The 22,647-nt window shown below is 40.8% G+C and overlaps 1 protein-coding gene across 2 annotated transcripts in view; it reads right to left on the bottom strand.

Annotated features, from left to right (window-relative positions):
* The window catches only part of IQCK (IQ motif containing K), a 161,499-nt gene that overhangs the window by 31,606 nt on the left and 107,246 nt on the right, over positions 1-22,647 (bottom strand). For both annotated transcript variants that reach the window (XM_070779747.1, XM_070779746.1), the window contains exon 9: positions 4,538-4,649. In XM_070779747.1, the coding sequence (XP_070635848.1) occupies positions 4,538-4,649 (112 nt within the window). The remainder of the gene's footprint in view (positions 1-4,537; positions 4,650-22,647) is intronic.

Raw genomic sequence — 22,647 nt, 5'->3', positions numbered from 1 at the left:
GGTCCCGTGGTTAAGACTTCACTTTCCAATGCAGGGGGGCGTGGGTTTGATCCCTGGTTGAGGAGCTAAGATCCCACATCCCCCCAATAAAATCAAAACATAAAACAGAAGCAATACTGTAACAAATTCAATAAAGACTTTAAAAAAATGATCCATATCCAAAAAAAACAAACAAACAAAGAGAATAGGAGGTTTCTGATATTGGCCAAGAACATTGATCAACATCAGGAAACTTAATAATACTATGTACCATTAATTAACATAAAGCCATATTCAAAGTTTGCTGTTTCAGTAATGTCTTTTATAGAATTTTCCCCCATCCAAGATCCAATCTAAGATCAGGCACAGCATTCAGCTATCACATCTCTTTGGTCTCCTTTAATCTTTGTTTTTCTCAACATTGGCATTTTTGAAGAGTCCACACCAGTTATTTTGAAGCATGTCCTCAGTTTGGGTTGATCTGATGTTCCCTCGCAATTAGATAGGTTCCACTCATGCATTTTTGACAGGAGTTGTGTGTAAGAATGTGTGATGTGTGTCTTCCTCAGTACATCACATCAGGAGGCAGGTGATGTCAGTTTTTCCCAATATTGGTAACATTAATCTTCAGCACTTGGTTAAGGTGGGTCTGCCAGGTTTCTTTAGTGCAAAGTTATTATTTTCTTAGATATTTTTTAAAGCTTTTTATTTTGAATTGCGGCGTAGCCGATTAACAATGTTGTGATACTTTCAAGTGAACAGCAAAGGGACTCAGCCATATACATGCACATGCATCCATTCTCCCCCAAGCTCCCCTCCCATCTAGGCTGCCACATAACGTTGAGCAGAGTAGCATGTGCCATGCAGGAGGTCTTTGTTGGTTAACCATTTTAAATATAACAGTGTGTACACATCGATCCTAAACTCCATATCCCTTCCCCCCTTGGCAACCAAAAGTTTGTTCTTGAAGTCTGTGAGTCTCTTACTGTTTCATAAGTTCATTTGTATCATTTGCTTTCAGATTCTACATACAAGGGATGTCATCTGATATTCCTCTTTCTCTGACTTACTTTACTGAGTATGACAATCTTTAGGTCCATCTGTTGCTGCAAATGCATTATTTCCTTCTTTTAATGGCTGAGTAATATTCCGTTGTATATATTTACCACATCTTCTTTATCCATTCCTCTGTCAATGGACATTTAGGTGGCTTCCACGTCTCGACTATTGTAAACAGTGCAGCAGTGAACACTGGGGTGCATGTATCCTTTCAGATCATGTTTTTCTCCAGATACATGCCCAGGAGTGGGATGTCAGAGACACGTGGCAGCTCTGCTTTAGTTTTTTAAGGAACATCCATACTGTTCTCCATAAAGGTTGTACCAGTTTACATTCCCACCAATAGTGTAGGAGGTTCCCTTCTCTTGTGGAGAGATATTTTAAGACTATGACTATCATGTCCCTCAATAAACTTTCACCCAGAGGTTTAGCATCTACTGATGATTCTTGCTTTAGTCAACTGATTTATTAATATGGTTACAAAATGGTGACTTTTAAATTCCATTATATCTTCTAAACATGTTAGTTGTCATTCTAATGTGGGAGAAAAGCCTCCTCTTCTCCCACATTTATTTATTTGGTTATTTCTGTATACCTATGGAAATTTGGATATTTATTTTAGTCCATTCATTGCTGTCAGTTAATTTTGATGCTTAAATTAAAAACTCAAGAGACTAGAAAATACCAGAGGGCATTACATATAATAGGTTTGTATGTGAAAGTCACTCAGTCATGTCGAACTCTTTGGGACCCCATGGACTATTCAGTCCATGGAATTCTCCAGGCCAGAATACTAGAGTGGGTAGCCATTCCCTTCTCCAGGGGATCTTTTCAACCCAGGGATCAAACCCAGGTCTCCCACATTGCAGGTGGATTCTTTACCAGCTGAGCCACCTGGGAAGCCCAAGAATACTGGAGGGAGCAGTCTATCCATCTCCAGGGAATCTTCCCGACCAAGAATCGAACAGGGGTCTCCTGCATTGCAGGCAGATTCTTTACCAGCTGAGCTACCAGGGAAGCCCATATAATAAGGTCATTTTTTATAAAACTTTTGTTTTAGCTATGTATATATGAAACCATCAGTATATTCATATGTCATAGATTGTGACATAAAACTATTTCTTTCTGGTTCACAATCCAAAAATGTTGAGACTTGCTGGCCTAAAGGAGAATGCTGTATTTTTCTATCTTCCCTTAGACAGAAGTGGGTGCTTCCCCCATCCAAGCCCAAGGCAGGGGAGGGAAGATCCAAGAGAACAACTCAGAAAGATTAGGGGCTCCTCATTATCTGATTGGTCATCTCCTTTAAGGGTAGATTTCCACACACTTCAATCTACCGTGCCTGGGAGAGGAAGTTCAGTGTGAACTGGGGAGACGTGCGAGGTGGAGAAAAGGGGGCAGTGGAGAAGTCTGCGTGTCGGCTCCCGGTTTCCTCTGTGTCAAGTGAACACTGTTCCATTGGGTTCAAGAGGGCCGGCCACTGGCTAAGGAGACCCCAGGAGCGCTGGGAGAGCGCTGGCAGAAGTAGGGTCTGAGTGGAAGGAGAAGAGGGAGCGGCAGAACCAGACCCCCAAAGCTTCTGCCCTGTGAGCTCTGAGGAACTGCTCATGTGAAACGTAGGAGTCAGAGAGCCAGCGTGGGGACGCCTGCCCACAGGACACGGATGGCCACACAGTCTCAGCCAGAGAAGCAACAGCAGCCAAGAGAGGACCACATAGGAAGTGAGGGGACGATGCCCCCGGATCTCCCTCCCTCCCACTCCCAACCCCACTGAGTCAGAGCATTAAATCGGAGCTGAGATTGAGATTTTTAAGTAGGCTGGACTTCATGAAATCAGAACATACTTCAGAGACATGCCATGAAGGAAGTGGAAAGAGAGATTTGAGAGAACAGAATTGAAGACAGTCTCTGGGCAAAAAAAGAAGACTTTTTTCTAGATTCCACCATGTTGAGATTGCTCCATATTGTTCCTGGTCCCCTTAGGAGAGGCGAGTGGGGGCAGCCCCTCTGAGGCATTAATGCCCCTAAGCCGAGGGTGAGAAGCAATGGCCACAGAGCGGCCTGGGGAGGATGATTTGCCAGGAAAGGGATTGAAAGTGCAGTCCGCGAGGTGAGGAAGGTGTTGACATACAGCAAAACAAGAGAGACTAGGGGGACTGCAGTCTAGTGAAAAGGGACAAGGAACGGGGAGGATGGGGAGGTCAGAGCATGGACAGTGAGAGGATGGTGGTCTGTTGAGGGAGGTATGATCATTTTTTCCCGTTGGCTTTCATAATTTAAAAAATTCCCAAAATGCAAGATTTTCCCTAGTCCTGATTCCTAAAGGAAACTAACACTAACGTATTCTCCAGGCTTTTTAGACATCTCTATTTCCAAGCACGTATTTTAGTTAGTGAGTGTTAGTCAGCCACTCGTGTTCAACTCTGTGACCCCATGGACTGGAGCCCACCAGGCTCCTCTGTCCATAGGATTCTCCAGGCAAAAATACTGGAGTGAGTAGCCATTCACTTCTCCAGGGGATCTTCCCACCCCAGGGACGGAACCCTGGTCTCCTGCTTTGCAAGGGGATTCTTAATGAATCTTAATTTTCTTAATGAAAATTTATTGTCCTACAGTTATTTTCCCCTTGACAATCCATCATGAGTCTCATTCCATGTTGTTGGTTAAATAAATGACACTAAATCAATACCACACAGCTATTAGACATCACAATACCACTCTCTAGGGCTGACCAGAATGACGTTCTGAGTGTGTTCAGTGACAGTGTAGATGACACAATAGAATGAACAGATATATGGGAAGTAGAATGCAAAAACCCACATTTAATAATATACAAATGGATATTTATTTGCATCATTTTGTACTGGAAAAAGTATAGCAGGATGTGCACCAAAATTTTAACAGTGGTGACATTTCTGACTTTTCTCCTTTTTTGGTTATTTTTTTCCTAATTTTTCTACCACAAATATGTAGTAACAAAGTTTAAAAAAAAAAAAAGGGAGGCAAATAGGACAAAATTGTGACATATACAAGACAGGTGAAGGGTGCTTGCTCTGTTATTCCTAGCGCTTCACTCTGTACATGTGTTTAATTTCTCAGAAAAGGGGCTAGGATGGCATAAAACAGCACTTAAGTTCAGACACACAATCAACAGCTTAGATGATAACTACCCATCACACTGATGGGCACTGTGTTTCCAAAATGATGGGTTATTCTTTTTGTTTGTAGCTAAAAAGAGAGAGAGAGAGAGAGAGAGAGAGCTGCAAACGCGGGATGACACTGACGTGTACCTAAGTGAGGGGAACAGCTGGAACAGTTACATCGCGTCACCGCTGTCATTCAGGAGCCGACTCTTTAACATGCCGCCCCCTCCCTTACCCCAGTGGAGTTCCGTGCAGAACAAGGACCCCAGGAAACCGCGCAGGGCTTCCTTCTTGATCCTGGAGCAAGACTCAGGCTTTTCCTGAATAAACCACAGGTTGTGAATCATACAACTGACCTTTTTGTTCTTGTTTGGCCCAGAAGATTTTGACTCGCTGGCGAATATGCTTGTCCTCACGGAGCTTCTTCTGCCACTGACGCAATTCTTGAATCTCAGGATCGCAGCGAACCTGGAAAATTCCCGCAAAGCTTTAGTTCCCTTTCTACACACTTCTACACATTAACTTGCTAGCCCTGCAAGGAAAATCCTTTGTAAATCACCTGGATTACTTTTGATTCCAAATTAATCATTGTTCTAAATGAATTAACTATACTCCTAAAGCTCACGTAATATTCAAGAGTAAATGAGGCTGGATGAAGGTTTGCTATACTAATGGCAGGCTGAGAACTTTCTAGATCTGTGCTGTTCAACAGAAATATAATGAAACTACATGTGTAATTATAAATTTCCTTGAAGTCTCATCTTATTTTTAAAAAATATTTCTTTATTTATTGAAGGATAATTGACATACAATATGTTAGTTCCAGGTGATTTGACATTTAAATACCTTATGAAATGATCACCATAAGTCTAGTAACCATCTGTCACATACAAAATTGTTACAGTATTATTGGCTATATTCCTTAGGCTGTAAGTTACATCCCTATGACATTTATTTTATAACTGGAAGTTTTTGTACCTCTCAGTCACCTTCACCTCTTTGCACATTCCCCCACTCACCTCCCCTCTGGCAGCCACCAGTTTGTTCTCCCTATCTGTGAGTCTGTTTTATTTGTTCATTTGTTTTTTTAGATTCCATATATAAGTGAAATTTTACAGTATTTGTCTTTCTTTGACTTATTTTACTTAGCCTAATATCCTTTAGAATTATCCACGTTGTCACAAATGGCAAGATTTCATTCTTTTTTTATGATTCAGTAATACTCTGAAAGAGATGGGAACACCAGACCACCTGACCTGCCTCTTGAGAAATCTATATGCAGGTCAGGAAGCAACAGTTAGAACTGGAACAACAGACTGGTTCAAACTAGGAAAAGGAGTAGTATGTCAAGGCTGTATATTGTCACCCTGCTTATTTAACTTATATGCAGCGTACATCATGAGAAATGCTGGGCTGGAGGAAGCACAAGCTAGAATCAAGATTGCCAGGAGAAATATCAATAACCTCAGATATGCAGATGACACCACCCTTATGGCAGAAAGTGAAGAACTAAAGAGCTTCTTGATGAAAGATGAGAGGGGGAAACGTTGGCTTAAAGGTCAACATTCAGAAAACTAAGATCATGTCATCTGGCCCCATCACTCCATGGCAAATATGGGGAAACAGTGGCAGACTTTATTTTTTTGGGGGGGGCTCCAAAAATCACTGAAGATGGTGACTGCAGCCATGAAATTAAAAGATACTTGCTCTTTGGAAGAAAAGTTGTGACTGACCTAGGCAGGCATATTAAAAAGCCAACAAAGGTCCATCTGGTCAAGGCTATGGTTTTCCAGTAGTCATGTATGAATGTGAGAGTTGGACTATAAAGAAAGCTGGGCACCAAAAAATGTATGCTTTTGAACTGTGGTGTTGGAGAAGACTCTTGAAGTCTTGAAGACTCAAGAAGTCCCTTGGACTGCAAGGAGATCCAGTCAATCCTAAAAGAAATCAGTCCTGAATATTCATTGGAAGGTCTGATGTTGAAGCTGAAACTCCAATACTTTAGCCACCTGATTTGAAGAACTGATTCATTGGAAAAGACCCTGATGCTGGGGAAGATTGAAGGCAGGAGGTGAAGGGGACGACAGAGGATGAGATGTTTGGGTGGCATCACTGATTCAATGCACATGAGTTTGTGCAAGCTCTGGGAGTTGGTGATGGACAGGGAGGCCTGGCGTGCTGCAGTCCACGGGGTCGCACAGAGTCAGACACGACTGAGCGACTGAACCGAACTGAAACACATGTATGCTGCTACTGCTAAGTCACTTCAGTTGTGTTCGACTCTGTGCGACCCCATAGACGGCAGCCTACCAGGTTCCTCTGTCCCTGGGATTCTCCAGGCAAGAACACTGGAGTGGGTTGCCATTTCCTTCTCCGATGCAGGAAAGTGAAAAGTGAAAGTGAAGTCACTCATTTGTGTCTGACTCTTCACGACCCCATGGACTGCAGCCTACCAGGCTCCTCCGTCCATGGAATTTTCCAGGCAAGAGTACTGGAGTGGGGTGCCATTGCCTTCTCCAGTATATATATATATAACACATCTTGATTCATTAATCCATCCATGGACACTTCAGTTGCTTCCATAATCTTAGCTATTGTAAATAATGCTGCAGTGAACATAGTTCCCCAACCAGGGATCAAATGCAGGCCCTTGGCAGTGAAAACACAAGTCCTAACCATTGGAGCACCAGGAATTCCTGTATCTTTCTGAATTAGTGTTTTTGTTTTCTTAGGGTAAATACCCAGAAGTGAAATTGCTGGATTACATGATAGTTCTATTGCAATCTCATTTCAAAAAGTGAAAATAAACTGGCAAGGTTATTTTAAGAATACATTTTGTTGGACTTCCCTCATGGTCCAGTGGCTAAAACTCTACACTCCCAATTCAGTGGGGCCTGGATTTGATTCCTGGTCAGGGAACTAGATCCCACATGGCTCAACTAAATACCCCACATGGTGCAATGAAGATCAAAGATCCTGAGTGCTGCAACTAAGACCTGATGCAGCCAAATAAATAAATATTTAAAAAGGAATACATTTTATCTAACTTGAAAGATCCAAAATAATATCATTTCAACACATAATCAATATAAAATATTTTTATGAACTATTTTGCTGTTTTCCATACTAAGTATCCAACCTCTGATATGTATTTCACTTACAGAATATTTAAATTTGGATATTTTTAAGTGCTCAATAGCTGCATGTAGCTGGTGGCTATTGTACAGGACAGCAGAGTTCTAGACAAAACAGTTTTATTTGATTGAGTGCCTACTGCATACTGGGCTTTGTACAAGGCATTGGGAATAAAGAAATAACTAGTGGTAATTATAATAATAATTATTAAACCATTAATATAACTCATAATTATTGAACATTTATGTCTCAGTCATTGTTTAGGTTTTTATATATTTTAACCATCAAAAGCAGATTATCCCCATCTTACAGATAAGGAAACCAAGTTTAAGTGGTTTGTGTAATCTCACAGCTAGGAAATGGATTCAAACATAGGCAAGATGTTCCAGTTTCCCTTGAGAGACACAGGATTCACAGGAGCAAGATCAGTAAGGTGTGGTAAGAGTAAGGATATCAGTGAGTACAAGGGGACACAGAGCGGGAAGCGAACTCAGCCTGGAGAGGTCGGGAAAGCCTTCATGGAGGAGATCGCCTCTGGGCTGAGTGTGGAAGGACAACCTGGAGTTGGCTGTGGAGAGGAGGCGAGTGGAGTGTCATGGCGTCCTGGGGACCTGGCATTTAAGGAAAATGAGTAAAGAAAGCCCAGGAAGCGGGCAAGTGGGAGAGCACAGGCTCCTCTAAAGGGGCAGCTGCCCCCAGCTCTGCTGATCCAGGCGACGCCTCCAAGCCAGAACCCAACCTCCCGATTTTCCCGGACACCACTGGGTCTTCAGACTTCCTACTCTGATCATTGGAACCCAGGCTTCCTACTGTGATCACTGCAATCCTTTGATTTGAACCATTCAAAGTCACTCACACATCCACCTTTCCAGGGCAAGAACACGGTCCTCGAAAGAGCTACACTGAGTCCCAACTCACAGTACCAGCCACCTCATTGCCATTCCTCTGTGTTCCTCCCCCATCGGGAGAGTCTACCTCTTACTTCTCTCATAGTAACTTGACTTTGGGAGCCTGTTGCCCTTCCCTCCCATTAGATTTTCAGTCAAGTCACCAGGAACTCCAGTTCTTATAAATTATGGTAAAATGCACATAACATAAAATCTATCATTTTAACCAAAGTATAAAATTCAGTGGCATGAGTGTATTTACAATATTGTACAAACATCACCACTATCTAATTCCAGAAGATCGTCATCATCCAAAAAAGAAATCACAAATGCATTAAGCAGTCACTTGCAATTCTCCCCTCTCCCCAGCCCCTGGCACCCACTAATCTGCTGTAGTCTCCATGTGTGGTGTTGTGCTTAGTCGCTGCTACTGTTAAGTCGCTTCAGTCGTGTCCGACTCTGTGTGACCCCATAGACGGCAGCCCAACAGGCTCCCCCGTTCCTGGGATTCTCCAGGCAAGAGTATTGGAGTGGGGTGCCATTGCCTTCTCCAATGCATGAAAGTGAAAAGTGAAAATGAAGTCGCTCAGTCGTGTCCGACTCTTAGCGACCCCATGGACTGCAGCCCACCAGGCTCCTCTGTCCATGGGATTTTCCAGGTAAGAGTACTGGAGTGGGGTGCCATTACCTCCTCCAGGGAATCTTCCCAACCCAAGGGCTGAACCCAGGTCTCCCACATTGCAGGCAGATTCTTTACCAACTGAGCCACAAGGGAAGCCCAAGAATACTGGAGTGGGTAGCCTATCGCTTCTCCAGGGGATCTTCCAAACCCAGGAATCAAACCGGGGTTTCCTGCATTGCAGGCAGATTCTTTACCAGCTGAGCTACCAGGGAAGCCCGTAGTCTCCACAGTCTCATCTTAATCTGTAGATTCACAGTCTCTATGGATTTCCTATTCTGGATATTTTATATAAATAAACTCATTAGTAGGTAGCATTTTGTGTCTGGATTCTTTCATTTATTGTTGTTGTTCAGCCACTAAGTTGTGTTCAACTCTTTGCAACCCCATGAGCAGCAGCACGCCAGGCTCTCTGTCCTCCACTGTCTCCCGGAGTTTGCTCAAATTCATGTCCTTTGAGCTGGTGATGCCATCTAACCATCTCATCCTCTGCTTGCCCCCCTTCAAAAGCTCTAGCATGGTCAATGAAGCAGAAGATGTTCTTCTGGAACTCCCTTGCTTTCTCCATGATCCAATGAATGCTGGCAATTCGATCTCTGGTTCCTCTGTCTCTTTGAAACCCAGCTTGTACACCTGGAAGCTTTCGGTTCATGTACTGCTGAAGCATAGCTTGAAGGATTTTGAGCATTACCTTGCTCGAATATGACATGAGCACAACTCTGCAGTACTTTGAACATTCTTTGGCATTGCTTGTCTTTGGGATTGGAATGAAAACTGACCTTTTCCAGTCCTGGGGCTACCTCTGAGTTTTCCAAATTTGCTGGCATATTAAGCATAACACTTTAACAACATCATCTTTTAGGATTTGAAATAGCTCAGCTGAAATTTCATCACCTCCACTAGCTTTGTTCGTACTGATGCTTCCTAAGGCCCATTTGACTTCACATTCCAGGATGTCTGGCTCTAGGTGAGTGACCACTAACCACACCATTGTGGTTATCTGGGTCATTAAGATCATTTTTGTATAGTTCTTCTGCATATTCTTGCCACCTCTTCTTAACCTCTTCTGCTTCTGTTAGGTCCTTATCTTTTCTGTCCTTTATTGTTCCCATCCATGCATGAAATGTTCCATTGATATCTCCAATTTTCTTGAAGATATCTCTAGTCTTTCCCATTCTATTGTTTTCTTTTACTTTTTTGCATTGTTCATTTAAGAAGGCCTTCTTATCCCTCCTTGCTGTTCTCTGGAACTCTGCATTCGGTTGGGTATATCTTTCGTTTTCTCCCTCGCCTTTCATTTCTCTTCTTTCCTCAGCTATTTGTAAAGCCTCCTCAGACAACCACTTTGCCTTCTTGCATTTCTTTTTCTTTGGGATGATTTTGGTCACTGCCTCCTGCACAATGCTATGAACCTTTCATTGTTCTTCAGGCTCTCTGTCTATCAGATTTAATTCCTTGAATTTATTTATCTTCACTGTATAATTATAAGAGATTTGATTTAGGCCATACCTGAATGGCCTGGTGCTTTCCCTACTTTCTTCAGTTTAAACCTGAATTTTGCAATAAGGAGGTTGTGATCTGAGCCACAGTCAGCTCCAGATCTTGTGTTTACTGACTGTATAGAGCTTCTCTATCTTTGGCTGCAAAGAACATAATCAATCTGATTTTGGTGTAGACCAATCTGGTGATGTACATGTGTAGACTCATCTCTTGTGCTGTTGGAAGAGGGTGTTTGTTATGACCAGTGTGTTCTTTTGACAAAATTTTGTTAGCCTTTGACCTACTTCATTTTGTACTCCAAGACAAAACTTGCCTGTCATTCCTGGTATCTCTTCATTTCCTACTTTTGCATTCCAATCCCCTAAAATGAAAAGGACACCTTTTTTTTTTTTTTTTTGGTGTTAGTTCTAGAAGGTCTTGTCAGTCTTTATAGAACCATTCAACTTAATTTTCTTTGGCATCAGTGGTTGGGGCATAGACTTGGATTACTGTGATGTCAAATGGTTTGCCTTGGAAATGAACCAAGATCATTCTGTTGTTTTTGAGAGTGTACCAAAATACTGTATTTTGGACTCTTTTGGTGACTATGAGGGCTACTGCATTTCTTCTAAGGGATTCTTGCCCACAGTGGTAGATAAAATGGTTATACGAATTAAATTCACCCATTTTAACTCACTGATTCCTAAGATATCAATGTTCAGTCTCACCATCTCCTGCTTGACCATGTCCAATTTACCTTGATTCACGGACCTAACATTCCATGTTCCTATACAATATTGTTCTTTACAGCATCAGATTTACTTTTGCCAGCAGACACATCCACAGCTGAGCATCATTTTCACTTTGGCCCAGCCACTTCTTCCTTTCTGGAGCTATTAATAATTGCTCTCCACTCTTCCCCAGCATATTGCACACCTTCCAACCTGGGGAGGCTCCTCTTCCAGTGTTATATCTTTTTTGCCTTTTCATACTGTCCATGGGGTTCTCCAGGCAAGAATACTGGAGTGGGTTGCTATTTCCTCCTCCAGGGGACCACATGTTGTCAGAACTCTTTACTATGACCCATCTGTCTTGTGTGGCCCTGACCAGCTTGGCTCTTAGCTTATTTGAATTACATAAGCCCCTTTGTTTATGATCCCACGGCTGTGATCCATGAAGGGGATTCTTTCACTTAGGATTTAATATTTTCAAGGTTCATTCACTTTATAACATTTTCAGTACTTCCTTCCTGAATAATATTCCATGGCATAGTCATGCCACATTTTGTTTATCCATTCATTAGCTGATGAACATTTGAGTTGTGTCTACCTTTTTGGCTATTCTTAATAGAGCTGCTACAAACATAAGTTTATGAGTTTTTGCTTGAGCATCTATTTTCAATTTTTTTTTAGTATATACCTAGGAGTGGAATTGCTGGGTTGTATGGTAAGTTTATGATTAACTTATTTAGAAGTCATCAATTGTTTTTCACAGTAGCTACATCATTTTATATTCTCATCAGCAATGCATGAGGGTTCTAATTTCTTCACATCCTTGCCAATACTTATTTTCCATTTAAAAAATTTTATTATCATACCCATCCTAGTGGATGTAAAATGGTATCTCACTTTGGTTTTGATTTGCTTTTCCTTTGGCTTAAAGCTCAACATTCAGAAAACGAAGGTCATGGCATCCGGTCCCATCACTTCATGGGAAATAGATGGGGAAACAGTGGAAACAGTGTCAGACTTTATTTTTCTGGGCTCCAAAATCATTACAGATGGTGACTGCAGCCATGAAATTAAAAGACACTTACTCCTTGGAAGGAAAGTTATGACCAACCTAGATAGCATATTCAAAAGCAGAGACATTACTTTGCCAACAAAGGTTCATCTAGTCAAGGCTGTGGTTTTTCCTGTGGTTGTGTATGGATGTGAGAGTTGGACTGTGAAGAAGGCTGAGCGCTGAAGAATTGATGCTTTTGAACTGTGGTGTTGGAGAAGACTCTTGAGAGTCCCTTGGACTGCAAGGAGATCCAACCAGTCCATTCTGAAGGAGATCGGTCCTGGGTGTTCTTTGGAAGGAATGATGCTAAAGCTGAAACTCCAGTACTTTGGCCACCTCATGCAAAGAGCTGACTCATTGGAAAAGACTCTGATGCTGGGAGGGATTGGGGGCAGGAGGAGAAGGGGACGACAGAGGATGAGATGGCTGGATGGCATCACTGACTTGATGGATGTGAGTCTGGGTGAACTCCGGGAGTTGGTGATGGACAGGGAGGCCTGGCGTGCTGTGATGCATGGGGTCACAAAGAGTCGGACACGACTGAGCGACTGAACTGAACTGAACTGAACTGGATGACTATGACATTGAGCATTTTTTCATGTGTTTGTTGGCCACTGGTATATCTTCTTCAGAGAAATATCTACTGAAGTTCTTTGCTCTTTATAAAATGGAGTTGTCTTTTTCTTGTCGAATTATATTTTTTATATATTCTGGATATTAGACTCTTACTTGATACATGCTTGTTAATATTTTCTCCCATTCTGTAAAATGTCTTTTAACTCTCTTGATAGTGTCCTTTGATGCACAAAGGTTTTAATTTTGATGAAGTCCAATTGAATATTTTTCCTTTGTTGCTAGTGCTTTGGGTGTCACATCTAAGAAATCACTATTGAATTCAAGACCTTAAAGATTTACTTGTATGTTTTCTTACAAGAGTTGTATAGCTTTAGACCTTGTATTTAGCTCTATGATCCATTCTGAGTTAATTTTTTACACAGTATAGCATTAGGAAGTGAAAGAAAGTGAAGTCGCTCAGTTGTGTTCGACTCTTTGCGACCCCATGGACTGTAGCCTGCCAGGATCCTCCATCCACAGGATTTTCCAGGCAAGAATACTGGAGTGGGTTGCCATTTCCTTCTCCAGGGGATCTTCCTGACCCAGGGATCAAAGTGAGAGAGTCAATTCCTAGGCAGATTGATAAGAAGTCCAGGGGTCCCCAAGGAGAGAGGGGTCTGGAATTCTCAAGGAGGAAGAAAGGACAAACTTTTTTTGTCCCTCTACATTTCTTAGGATTATATAACAATAATGTATCCTGCTTGAGGACAGTCTCTGGAAAAAACCTTCCAGCTAATCCTGTTATTTTAAGGTTGTAAATTATGGGAGTAGGTCTAGTGAGGTCTTTACAACCTCTAGACATTCTTTTGATTCACTGTAATAACTAATTAGAGAGTATATAACTCCATGGCTAACACTAGCAAAGGGGTGCTCTTTCTACCCCCTTCTGATGCCTATGTCAGAAGCTTTTTCTATCTCCTTTATACTTTAATGGAACTTTATTACACAAAAGCTCTGAGTGATCAAGCCTCGTCTCTGACCCTGGATTGAATTCTTCTCCTCTGGAGGCCAAAAATCCTGGCATCTTTGCGTGGCTCAGCAACAACCTTTCATCTTGGGGGCTCCTCCGGGATTCTTCAGGACAAGGTAAGGATGCTTGGAGCTCTAGTTCTTTGTTACACAAAAGCTCTGAGCGATCAAGCCTCATCTCTGGTCCTGGATTGAATTCTTCTCCTCTGGAGGCCAAGAATCCCAGCATCTTTTTGTGTGTCAGCAACAATCTTTCAAAAGCTGGGTCTCTTGCATTGCAGGCAGATTCTTTAGTGTCTCAGCCACCAGGGAAGCCCATAAAACTACAGTCCAACTTAATTCTTCTCCATGTAGACATCCAGTTTTCCCAGCATCATTTGTTAAAGAGACAGTCACTCCCCCCATTGAATAGTCTTGGTATCCTTGTTAGAAATCATCTGACCACAGTTGTATGGTTTCATTTCCAACCTCTCAATTCTATTCCCCTAATGCTTTTTTCTTTAAGTTAAAATTTATTCACCTCCTAAATAAGGTACAGGGATTGTGAATAAAGCTTAGTATACACTTATTAAATCCTGACATATTTAATGCTGCTTACAGTTTAGCATATGAATTTCTTCCCAAAATGCTCATCACAGCTGGATTGAAAGATTATTATTTAAATGTGGCAATGTGGTTTAGTTGAATATAGCACATTATAAGTCTCCTAGATATCCAAAGAGATTTGCATACCTCTTGCAAATTGGGGGATTATGTTCTATGACATAAATATAGGGTCATTTTTATTCTCTGAAATTTGCATAACTTTATAGGTATATACATATATAGTACTTTGCATGTATATGTAATTTTTAAAATATATATTTATAAACAAATTATATTTTTTTTAAGCAAGAGTAGTTTTCATTTACAAATTCAACTAGAAACAGTCTTCTTTATTTTGGAAAAATAAAAGTTGAAGTTGAAACAAAAGAACAAGCAGCAAAATCTATTCAGATCCAGATCCACCACTAACATATGGAAGTACAGTTAACCCATGAGCAACATGGGTTTGAACTGCTTGTATCCACTTACACCGTTCAGTACTACACAATCCACAGTAGGTTGAATCCATAGATGTGGAACTTCAGATACCAAGCAGCATCTGTGGGACTTGAGTTTCCTCCCATTCTGGTATCTATGCAGGTTCTGGAGCCAATCCCCTGTAGATACTGAGGGATGACTGTACTTTTTTTTTTTTTTCCAGTTTCAAAGCAAAAACAACCACTTTAAATTGGCAGGGAGCCCAGTCATGGCAAACTTGCTGTCATGAACATCCTTTAACCTTTTACCTTCCTGGATTAGTTTCCCAACAGTCCTGCTGTCTTCCAGAAGGATTCTCCCATGGATTTTTATAACTAGGAATCTTGAGAAATGTTGGGGTTGGGATGATTTCTATCCCTTCCCTTCCAGAAAGTTTCTAGTTTCTTTATGCAGATCAATCCAAAGCACCCCAGAGCTCTACTCACCAAGAGGAATTTGGAGAACTGCCCTGATCAAATTCAAGAAAAATAAAATTCTTCCTGTTACTTCCTCTCCCAGGGCATGGGGTATAGTGTGCCTCACTTATTTTAAGATAACTACTCAAGTAATTTTCTTTTTCCAAAATAAAGAAGACTGACTGTTTTCAGTTGAGTTTATAAATGAAAACTATTCTTGCTTAAACAAATACAATTTGTCTATAAACATATATTTTAAAAATTATACATACATATAAAGTACTATATATGTATCTACCTATAAATTATAAAGTGATGCAAATTTCAGAGAATAAAAATGACCCAATATTTATGTCATAGAAATAATCCCCCAAATCTTTTAAGTTACAAATCAACACTTTTATAGTGTTCCCCAAAGTCTTATTTCATAAGGTTAGGTACCTTCAACATCTTTGTTCTCGATAGGAAGATTATCAGCTGTGGTCTGAGCAAGCTCAAATTCTTCCAGAAGGCCAAAAAGAGGGTTATCCACAACTTTCCCACAAGCTTCTGTTTATCAGGATCCAAGAACACAGATATCCTTACATTTCTTCCCTGTGACAACTCATACCCTAAATGAGAATAAACTTGGAGAATCTTCTGAATCACTAAAGAAGGGTTAATACTAATTATAATCAGCAAGTTGCTTTACTATAGTCAAATTATTTCTTTACAGTTGGTTTATTCTTAAAATTTGTAAGGAGTTGTGGGTTCCTCTAGGGAGAAACCTATATGCAGGTCAGGAAGCAACAGTTAGAACTGGACATGGAACAACAGACTGGTTCCAAATAGGAAAAGGAATACGTCAAGGCTGTATATTGTCACCCTGCTTATCTAGCTTATATGCAGAGTACATCATGAGAAACACTGGGCTGGAAGAAGCACAAGCTGGAATCAAGATTGCTGGGAAAAATATCAATAACCTCAGATACGCAGATGACACCACCCTTATGGCAGAAAGTGAAGAGGAACTCAAAAGCCTGTTGATGAAAGTGAAAGAGCAGAGTGAAAAAAGTTGGCTTAAAGCTCAACATTCAGAAAACGAAGCTCATGGCATCTGGTCCCATCACTTCATGGGAAATAGATGGGGAAACAGTGTCAGACTTTATTTTGGGGGGCTCCAAAATCACTGCAGATGGTGGCTGCAGCCATGAAATTAAAAGATGTTTACTCTTTGGAAGGAAAGTTGTGACCAACCTAGATAGCATATTCCAAAGCAGAGACATTACTTTGCCAACAAAGGTCTATCTAGTCAAGGCTATGGTTTTTCCAGTGGTCATATATGGATATGAGAGTTGGACTGTGAAGAAAGCTGAGTGCTGGAGAATTGATGCTTTTGAACTGTGGTGTTGGAGAAGACTCTTGAGAGTCCCTTGGACTGCAAGGAGATCCAACCAGTCCATTCTAAAGGAGATCAGTCCTGGGTGTTCTTTGGAAGCTCCTGCTGCTGCTGCTAAATCGCTTCAGTTGTGTCCGACTCTGTGCGACCCCATAGACGGCAGCCCACCAGGCTCCCCTATCCCTGGGATTCTCCAGGCAAGAACACTGGAGTGGACTGCCATTTCCTTCTCCAGTTCTTTGGAAGGAATGATGCTAAAGCTGAAACTCCAGTACTTGGTCATGCGAAGAGTTGACTCATTGGAAAAGACTCTGATGCTGGGAGGGATTGGGGGCAGGAGGAGAAGGGGACGACAGAGGATGAGATGGCTGGATGGCATCACCGACTCGATGGACGTGAGTCTGAGTGAACTCCGGGAGTTGGTGATGGGCAGGGAGGCCTGGCGTGCTGCAATTCATGAGGTCACAAAGAGTCGGACACGACTGAGCAACTGAACTGAACTGAACTGACTAGGGAGAAAATGAAATTGGTGGGGAGAGGGACTTTCATTTTTCACTACATGTTTTTCTGGATTGAATTGTTTGGGATGTTTACAATGACCATATATTGTTTTAGGAATACACGTGTTTTAATTTTAAATAGCAGGCTGCTGAGAGGCAAACAAGAGTTCTTTAACTTAAAAATCATTGATGGATTTTTTGCTATAATCCCTTGAATTCTCAATCACTTAAGTACTCAACAAACAAACACCCATTTGCGCACCACTCAGGAAGCCTGCAGTTGTTCTCAGGGTTCTGCTGAACAGGTTAGGGCGATTTTCCTCTGTCTGGGCCGAGTCCTTCATCTTTTCTTTGACTTCCATCATTTTTAGTTGAGGACTGCTGTTTACCAGCGCAGAATACAGCAGCCTTGTAGTTAACTTATTACCAGGAAAGCCTGGATCCCTAGAGAAGGCTTTTGTAAGCTCTGGGGAAAGTATGCACCCATTGAACTGGGCTAATCCTGGTCATTATCGTCATGATTAGGGAATCCATTTAAATGGTGGTGGTTGCACCAATCAGCAAATACCACAGAGTGCAGAGTAATGTTTAACACATAAACAATTTCATTGCAAACAAAGGCTCCCTTTCGAGTGGCTTTCTACTTTTACTTCTTTAAATTACCACGCGGAGTCCGTCTGCTCTTCCAGGATAGGCACACTGAGTTTTATACACATTATTGTGTACTTGACTTTGGGTAAGACTAGGAAGAAAACACCATTATGTGGATGTGAATTTTTTTTTTAATGCCCATTAAAAGAGCAAATCCTGAGTTCTCATCACAAGGAAAAAAATTTTTTTCTATTTAATTTTGTATATATATATATGAGATAATGTATGTTCACTAAACTTATTGCGGTCATCATTCCACAATGTATGTAAGTCAAATCATTATACTATACACCTTAAACTTATTCAATGTTGTATGTCAATGACATCTCAATAAAACTGGAAGAAAAAAAGAAAAGAAACAGAAATAAAATCCCCCCTCCCAAATGCCCATGAAGCAATCAAATTCTCTTAATTATATATTATTTCAATGAAAGCCAACATAGGGTGAAGATCGCCAATTCTGGACCAGAAAGCCTGAAGCTGAATCTCAGCTCTGAAAATTATAAATTGAGACATCTTTGAACATGTTGTTTAAACTCTCTGAGCCTCCATTTCCTTATTTATAAAATAGAGTAATGCAAATATTTCCCTCATTGGGTCATTATGAAAACAAGATGATATATTGTCTGGCACATAGTAAGCTCTCAAGGTATTAGCAATTTCTTAAATCAATTAATAAAGTAATGAGAATAATCTGAATCCTGCTCTGAGGTTGCATCATAAAATTGCTGTTTAGGAGCCAAGAGACTGAAGAGCCAGTGATTCATAAAATTGAAAGTGAGACCTTCTCCCAAGGGTTTACAACATATTGAATACATAAAGGATTTCATAATTGCATCACTTTAGGCATTGGTCAGCTGGTAGACAGGTAATGGATCTGTGAGGTGGCGACTGCAGGCAGAGAGAGAGAGGCTGTCTGAGATTGACACTACCCTTCATAACTATACTTCTTAATTCCTCTTAGCTCAGTTGTTTTCCTTGCTTCTTGGCAAAAACATGGCAATAACGAGCCTCTCTGGATGATTCCCTGGAGACTTGCTAATTACTCTGGAGCAAGATAATGCATTACAGTTGCTGCTAAGATGCCAGAGAAGTAGTACGGTGGGCAGCCCTCCCATGGTGCCCACAAGTCCTTACTACATCTTTGCCATGACGTGACATCCTAATGACTACATTGAAAGGTTTTATGCTCTAGAAAGACAGATTTCAACATCAAGGAAACATACATTTTTGAAATCTCTTTCAATTACCTACTGAAATATTCTGAGTTCCCAACTCTCTCATGTAGGTAAGTTTTGTGACTTCTCAGATATTTGGCAAAACAAAACAAATTTGGTTTCATTCTGGTGGTTATGAGTGTTCCTTATTGTCTTTAGGAACTAGTTATAAAAACCCACAGATTTCACATATTTTCTGGTATTGTAGAAATACAGATATTCATCTGTGGTATGACAATATGCTTCTTAGGAGTTACTTGGGCTTTCAGGGAGAATTAGAAGTGTGTTTAGAGCAGCATTTTTATTTAAAAATTGTTGTCTTTCAGTTTTGTTGAAATATAATTGACCTATAGTACTGTGTAAGTTTAAGGTATATCGCACAATGGTGTGACTTACATGTATCATGAACTGATTACCATGATAAGTTCAGTGAGCATCCATCATCTCATATAGACACAAAATAAAAGAAACAGAAAAAGTTTTTTCCTTGTGATGAGAACTCAGGATTTACTCTCTTCACTTTCATACAGAATATACTACTACTACTACTAAGTCACTTCAGTCGTGTCCGACTCTGTGCGATCCCATAGACAGCAGCCCACCAGGCTCCCCCGTCCCTGGAGTGGGTTGCCATTTCCTTCTCCAATGCATGAAAGTGAAAGGTGAAAGTGAAGTCGCTCAGTCATGTCCGACCCTCAGCAATCCCATGGCCTACAGCCTTCCAGGCTCCTCCGTCCATGGGATTTTCCAGGCAAGAGTACCGGAGTGGGGTGCCGTTGCCTTCTCTGCATACAGAATATACAGCAGTGTTAATTATATTTATCATGTTGTACATGACATCCCCAGTGCTTATTTAATCTTATAACTGGAGTTTGAACATCCTTCATCCAATTCCCCCTCCCCCACCTCCACCTATGGTAACCACAAATCTGATCTCTTTTTCTATAAGTTGGTTTTTGAAGCATAATTGATCTACAACACTATTTTAGTTCCTATTACATAGTGATTCAATATTTCTATGCATTTCAAACTAATCGTGATAAGTTTATATTATGATCTTTCATCACAGATATTACATAATTATTGATTACATATCAATAACCTCAGATATGTAGATGACACCACCCTTATGGCAGAAAGCAAAGAGGAACTAAGACAGTGAAAGAGGACAGTGAAAAAGCCGGTTTAAAACTCAACATTCAGAAAACTAAAATCATGGCATCCAGTCCCATCACTTCCTGACAAATAGATGGGGAGACAATGGAAACAGTGACAGACTTTACTTTCTTGGCTCCAAAATCACTACAGATGGTGACTGTAGCCATGAAATTAAAAGAAACTTGCTCCTTGGAAGAAAAGCTATGACCAACCTAGTCAGCATATTAGAAAGCAGAGACATTACCACTTTACTGACAAAGTCCATATTGTCAAAGTTATGGTTTTTCCAGTAGTCACGTACGGATGTGAGAGTTGGACCATAAAGAAAGCTGAGCACCAAAGAATTGATGCTTTTGAACTGTGGTGTTGAAAAAGACTTTTGAGAGACCCTTGGACTGCAAGGAGATCTAACCAGTCAATCCTAGAGGAAATCAGTCCTGAATATTCATTGGAAGGACTGATGCTGAAGCTGAAACACCAATATTTTGGCCACCTGATGTGAAGAACTGATTCATTGCAAAAGACCCTGATGCTGGGAAAGATTGAAGGACGAGGGTGAGATAGTTGGATGGCATCACCGACTCAATGGACATGAGTTTTGCTGAACTCCAGGAGTTGGTGATGGACAGGGAGGCCTGGCATGCTGCGGTCCATGGGGTCACAAAGAGTTGGACACAACTGAGCGACTGAACTGAACCGAATGACTCATTACATTCCCCAGACTGTACATTTATATCCCTAATTTATTTACTTTGCAACTGGAAGCTTGTACCTCCTAATCTCCTTCAGCTATTTCTCTCCTCTGGCCACCCACCTCCCCTCTGGCAACCACCTGCTGGTTCTCTGTATCTATGACTCTCTTTCCCTTTTGTTTATTCATGTATTTTGTTTTCTAAGATTCCATATATAAGTGAAATTATAGGGTATTTGTCTTTCCCCGACTTATTTCACTTAATATTCTCTACGTCCATCCATGTTGTTGCACATGGAAAGATTCCATTCTTTCTTATGGCTGAGTAATATTCCATTGTATATATGTATATACACATTTTCTTCATCCATTCATCTTTTGATGGGCCCTTAGATTGCTTCCATTAAAAAATTATTTTTTAAATGGTGGGTGAGTAGCACATTAGTAAGTAGTAAATTCAATTTAATGGGTTGAATAGCATTTTTATATATCAGTCTAATCTGATAGAAAATTAATTTTCTTTTATCATTAAGGACACTCTTTAGAACTTTAGAACACTAACTCCAATCTTTCTGCTCTCAACTTTCCTATGATTGTTGTCTAGAATTTCCATTTCCTCTAACTTATCCCCCATTGGGATCTGTGTGTGTGTGTGTGAGTGCATGTGTGTGTGTATGTGTATTTTATATATTACATAGTGTATAAATGTTGTATTACACATATATGCATATATAATAGTCAGTGCCTATTTAGATTTAACAGTTTTTTCATTCACCATTGTTTCTTGCATCCCATTCTCACTCTTTCCTTATGGGTTCAATTTTCTTCTAACTGAAGAACCTCATTTAGCAGTTCTTTCAGTAAGAGATGTGTTTGGAAATGTATTTACTCTTGCTCTTGAATGATAATTTCACGGGGCATATAATTCTAGGTTGAATGTTACTTTCCTTTAGGATTAGATGATAATACACTTCTCTGTCTTCTGGCACATACTACCGCTGATGAGAAGTCTCAGCGTCATTGTTTTTCCTTCGTAGGTAATGCTTCCTTCAAGATAGCTTTAAGGCTTCTTTGCTTTTGGTATTCTAGTTTCACCACGAAACATTTTGATGTGGTTTTGTCACGTTCTATCCAGTCCAAGATTCACTTTCCTTCAACTTTGTAATATTCTCACTCAGTATCTCAACTCAGAAAGTGGCCTCTTTCCATTCATTCTGTTGTCACCCTCTGAAACTTCTATTAGACCTATGTTGAACCTTTTCTCACTCTATCTCTGTCTCAATGCTTTTCCACATTTCCCACCTCTCTCTCTCTGCTACATTCTGTCTCCCAGATCTATCCCCCAGCTTACTAATTACTCTTCCAGCTGTGTTTATCTGCTACTTAACTCATACCCAAAATACGGCTCATGCATCAGCAACATCAGCATCACCTAGGATTTGTTAGAAATGTTAATTCATGGGCTCCACCTGAGACCTATGAAGTCAGAATTGAATTAGCAATGGGGGCCCAGAAATCAGTGTTTTAACAAACACTCATCTTCCGCCTTGCAGGCAGATTCGTTACCAGCTGAGCCACAAGGGAAGCTCAGGAGTACTGGAGGGGTAGCCTGTCCCTTCTCCAGTGGATCTTCCCAAACCATGAATCAAATTGGGGTCTCCTGCACTGCAGGTGGATTCTTTACCAGCTGAGCTATCAGGGAAGCCCGATCATGAGTATGATAGAAAGATTTGTCACTTGGAGTAGTTATCTCACTGTAGTACCTTTCATAAGTTGGTCTTTCTTTTATTCAAATTTGTGACTATTAGACAATGCTGTGAATACATTATGATAGTTTAAGCAGT

Source organism: Bos indicus, chromosome 25 (genome assembly GCF_029378745.1).
Source record: "Bos indicus isolate NIAB-ARS_2022 breed Sahiwal x Tharparkar chromosome 25, NIAB-ARS_B.indTharparkar_mat_pri_1.0, whole genome shotgun sequence".
Taxonomy (NCBI): Eukaryota; Metazoa; Chordata; class Mammalia; order Artiodactyla; family Bovidae; genus Bos; species Bos indicus.
The sequence above is the reverse complement of the archived record's forward strand: the minus strand, read 5'-3'. Positions and strand labels throughout refer to the sequence as shown.